Source organism: Centruroides sculpturatus, unplaced genomic scaffold (genome assembly GCF_000671375.1).
Source record: "Centruroides sculpturatus isolate CEXI.00-Female unplaced genomic scaffold, Cexi_2.0 scaffold227, whole genome shotgun sequence".
Lineage (NCBI taxonomy): Eukaryota > Metazoa > Arthropoda > Arachnida > Scorpiones > Buthidae > Centruroides > Centruroides sculpturatus.
Window position 1 is genome coordinate 811,566 of NW_019384481.1, and position 5,212 is coordinate 816,777.

Below are 5,212 nucleotides of genomic sequence, written 5' to 3' on the forward strand. Positions count from 1 at the left end.
ACTCGTGTCGCGACAGGATTGGTCGAATCTGGACCAATAGTGGACGAGCAGCCGAACTACTTACACACTACAGAGAGTTTAGGTGGGTAAGTTGGGTTTACTATCGTCTGTAGAGTAAATAAATTAGGTACTGTAAGTCTAATACAGTACTGTAATTTGATACATTTCTTGTGAAAAAAACATTTCTTATTCAACGGTCATAAAAATTATTTCTATTAATGATGTCTCCAAAGTTAAGTTATTTTTCTGCGAAAAATTCGTTATCAGAAAACGCGCGCTCCGCGACGAAAACAAGCTTAAGCAATGGCGTCGTCGAACGGTGCACACTCGGTAAGTAATCCTATAATTTTTTGTTTATAGCATAGTTTATACGGATTATTCCCAAAAAATTATACACGTTTTGGAAATGTTGAGTGGAATTAGTCTAGAATCGATTAATTTTATGGAAGAAAACCTTTCAAACAGCCGCAGTCCGTAAACTGCACACATGCCGGGTTGTGATTGGCTCGTGTATTTGAGGATTCCTACAACGCGAAATTCTTATAAAGCGGAACGTATCTACCGCGTTATAGGGGGGTCGACTGTATTTGGCAGGAAAAATCACATCATCGTACTCTGGCAACATTGCAGCAACTCGGATGTCGACAAAATGGCTAGAGTAGATAAGATTCCCTCCAGTTTGACCTCGATCGACGATATAAAAAATTCATTATCGATGAAAATACCCTCCCATTGGCTTGCCCTGACGTTTACTTCGAAGATCCAGGCGATCGTCTTGTGTTTATGATTTACTGACGGTTCCAAGATGGGTGACGATGAGGGTGTCGTTTTTGTAGTTTACTCGGACTTAGGCCGCAAGCTTCGCAACGCTTGCTTCCGTCTAGGTACGCACTGCTCAATAGTATGGGCGGAAACTTTAGCTATTTATATGAGCTCAATTCACGTTAAGCGTAGGAAGGACAAAAGACGCTACTTACGCTATTGCATTTATTCTGACAGTAGGGTAGCTTTACACGGAATTGCGAAGTTTGATAGCAGCTTAAAACTCGTCCATCTCATACACTTAGACAACAATAGAATAGATTTCCAATGGGTCACGGGTCATGCGGGGGTTCGTGGCAACGAGACCGCTGACCATCTTGCCAAACAAGCTGTAGTTACATTCCTACCTTGTACATCAACAATCTTTATTCTCTGGCAAGCATCACCACTGGTAGGCTCACCTACACTTTCATCCCCAAGGTTGACAATACTGCAATTCTTCGCCACTTTTATCCATTACACCCTGACTCGGCTATTTACGGGACACGGCAGCTTTAAGCAATATTTGCATAGATTTAACTTTGGGGACAATGCGATTGTGATATTCAGTAAAACTAAATACCACTTCACTTAGTTTTTTTGCTGAAATAGGTACAATCACATTAGGGATAGTTTAATGAGAGCTGCTGTTCTTGAAGGGTACAAGTGGCCTTGCAACCCACACAAACTCACTCACACATGTACAATGTTCCATCATCTACTCGCATTCCCTGGAGCAAGTACTCTCAAGAATCCCACTAAGGGTTCTTGACAGCACTTGCTCCAAGGGCATAGATGGCAATTAGCTTACCCTTGCTTTGTTTCAACCGTTGTTATACAGGACGAGTTTTTTATCTTGAGACAATGAAATAATTGGATCTCATTAATTGTCTATACCATTTTCCCAAAATAAAGTTGTAGGGTTTCGAAGGCCAATCAATTGGTGACCTTGGATGTGACCGGTCATTTGAGGGTCAAGTCTCTTTTTTCAATGGGAACACGCATTTTTTGACCCCGGCAATGGAAAAAGTGGGAAAATTTCAAACCGGATATACCTTTGACTTTATGGTTTAGATCAAAGGTCAAGATTATTTTAAACTTAAATTATAAGCTGTTTCTAATGGGAAACCATACTTTTTATTACAGGAATAGGCAGGGAGGTAAAAGTTACATTTACATGGAAAGAGCAGGAAATTTCAATCAACCATGACCTTGAGTATCTCAAATTTGACTTCTGAAGGTCATCTCACGTGATAATTTTAAGTGCGGCTCAACAAATGCATCAAAGTGGAAGGGCATCATGTTGAACATTTGTTATAAAATTTTCCCCAAAACCAACATCTCAAGCAATGGTGAGAAGTAAAGTGACTCACCGAAAATAAGCACCTCAAAAGGGAGCAGAAACTACTACATCACATTGTTACTCCTAGGTAGTGCTAAAAGTTGTGAATGCTTTTAAAGGTCAAAGTAATAACGTCATGAAAAAATGAAACTTTTACATCCCTGCCTATTCCAGTAATAAAAAGTATGGTTTCCCATTAGAAACAGCTTATAATTTAACCTTAAAATAATCTTGACCTTTGACCTAAACCATAAGGTCAAAGGTATATCCGGTTTGAAATTTTCCCACTTTTTCCATTGCCGGGGTCAAAAAATGCGTGTTCCCATTGAAAAAAGAGACTTGACCCTCAAATGACCGGTCACATCCAAGGTCACCAATTGATTGGCCTTCGAAACCCTACAACTTTGTCTATACTTTTTTCCCAAAATAATGAGATCCAATTAAGTTATTTCATTACCTCAAGATAAAAAATTCACCCTGTATAGCTACCTTTTAACTTTAGACTGAAAAAGAGAAATACAAATTTGGTTAGTCCTAGTTGTAAGTTAGACTAGGGACTCTTAGCTTGGTTTCTGGTTAGGTTATGATAGGATGAACCTAACCAGATGACTAAAGCTAACAAACCCTAATCTAATTTAACCTAACCTAAATTATGGTAGGTTAGGTTAGTATGTTAATGCTTGAAAAAAAATAAAAATTTGGGGTCTTGCTCATTTACTTTGTTTTTGGTCTCTGTCAGTCTGTTCGTCTGGTCTAGTTTGTTGTGTGTTCATTTGCTTTTTACACTGCATGTCTGGCTGTTTAGTATTAAGATTTGCAATTGCATTCAGCTTTATTAGTATTAAATAGATATAAGTCTTTCTACTAACAGCAAATTCTACACTTAGCTATTGGTGTTTGCTACACTTGGATTTTCTTTTACACCCTCCGGGGGACTACGGCCTTGCAGCCTAAAAACTGCATGCCAACATCAACATTGAGGGTACTGTAGCCATATGCATGCCGATACAGTAGAGAAAGGTAGGATCCCCTATCTCCTCTCCCTCCTTCTTCGGGCTACGTTTTGACTAATAGTGTTTAAACTTTGTCGAGTTTTTATGTTTGAAAGTGGTTAGGACAGGTCTTTAAAACTACAATAATGCTGTATACTTTTGTTTTATATTTGCACCTTAAACATAGTTCAAACTCATACATATAAATATTTAATGTGCCCTACCTAAACTACAAATACTCTTCTGTTATGACTTGTCATGACAACAAATACAGCGTAAAGCAAAACTGGGGGAAATGGCCAAGCAAGGACCTAGAACTATGACTTGTAGTGCACAAAGATTTTTTAACTATGTAATATAAACAACTTCCAAAATCACCATAAAGCTCCTTTTTAATTAACAAAGTCTTATCGGCATACATATGGTAGAATTAACTTTATATTGCTGGTTTTCTTGACCAACCAGGTATTTTCTTTTAAGATACTTTTTGTGATACATTTGATAAATTAATTTGGATTGAGAAAAGGCACTACCCGAATTCAAACCTTTCCGTTAGTGTCCAACTAAGATTATTATTAATTAACAATAATTTGCTAGATTACTGACATCATAAAGCAAATACTCTTACCTTTGAATAAGCTATGTGAAGCATTAAGTTTTAACCAAAGATTTAAATTTATACTTAAGACAGTTGTTGTAGATTTGAGCCAGCTACTGTTTAAGATTCATCAAACTGAGTTGAGGAAATGGTTAAATTTTGTTTTTAATTCATTATCTTGATTTTAAGGTGAATGTGGCAAATTTAAACAGAACACTTGAGTTAACATGGTATGTTTTATTGACAAATACATCCATTCCAAATCTATATTTATAAATTACGATAACCTTTTTCCATTTTTTATAAATCATCCGACAAGCAGATCGCTAGTAATAAATATTGTATATGTTTAGCACAAAGATGTCACAAAGGCACTTCTGGTCCACGTATGCTTCTAAATAGAATTTTAGAAAGTAAAGAAACTGGAGTAAAGTCGGTTCCTCGTGTTCAATTTGAGTTATTCCTTTGCCACACCCAAACTGGAATTTTATATATTCAACTAGAATATATTTGAAGTATGATACTTGTTAGTGGAAAGACGACAAGTAATCTTGGTTTCTGAATTTCAGTCCACAACGGTCTGGTCGAGTGTGTTGGCGCTGCAGTCTCCCACGGTCAGCCGGAACATTGCCATTTCAGATATGCCATGATAGTGTACAAATGCTGCGGCGATCACCAGGACGTGAAAAATCTGATGACTGTGAAACTACAATTAAAAATTAAATGATTGCAACACAAACAAACACTGACTCGCTGCACCTTCATCTAAATATTTTACAAATAATATGCAAGTCTAGCTAAATTATAAGCTTGATATATTTTGTAGCAAAAGTGCTACCAAAAATTGGGTTTCTTGTTTTTAATACTAAACATACAATCCATTAAAAAAGTAAATGTAGAATTGTAATATTAACATTTAAAATTAACAAACTTGAATCACTTACCCAAATATCACATTTTCCAGGGAAGAAGCGTTCTGGTAATCTAAGTGCATATAATAAAGCACCCAAGATGTAAAGTGATCCCATTAAACATAACCATCCAAATGAAGCGCTGTAGACTGCTTCGAACCAGCCGTTCACAATTAGATAATGCACGGACGGTATTGCTCCGCTCAGACCGAAGCCCATAAATACACCTAAAAACAATGTTGAAGTTACATAAACAATTAAAATAAACACACACACACACACACACAGCTCTTACCAATAACATTTAAAATAGCATTACAATTTTTAATCAAAATTCCATTTATGGCAAAGCACAATATATAATTAATATTTTGACAAATGCTTTCTATTTTTAAAATTTCGCTGGATGTAAAAATTTTTTAATAAATAAAAAGACAGTCAATTCCAAAAAATTTTTGTTAAAACAAAAATTTTTGGAATTGACTGTCTTTTTATTTATTTAATAGCTTTTTTTGTTTGCTTATAAATTATAAAGTTATAAAGTTTAAGAAATATCTGTTAAAATCAT

The 5,212-nt window shown here is 36.0% G+C and overlaps 1 protein-coding gene across 1 annotated transcript; it reads right to left on the minus strand.

The window, feature by feature from the left end:
• Positions 1 to 3,955: 3,955 nt before the first annotated feature.
• LOC111621453 (adiponectin receptor protein-like) lies at positions 3,956 to 4,900 on the minus strand. The gene is made up of 2 exons (XM_023363609.1): positions 4,678 to 4,900; positions 3,956 to 4,439 (listed from the first exon to the last, which is right to left on the minus strand). Exons 1-2 carry the CDS (start codon positions 4,861 to 4,863, stop codon positions 4,299 to 4,301), a joined length of 327 nt encoding a protein of 108 aa, XP_023219377.1. The 5' UTR covers positions 4,864 to 4,900; the 3' UTR covers positions 3,956 to 4,298.
• Positions 4,901 to 5,212: the final 312 nt, after the last annotated feature.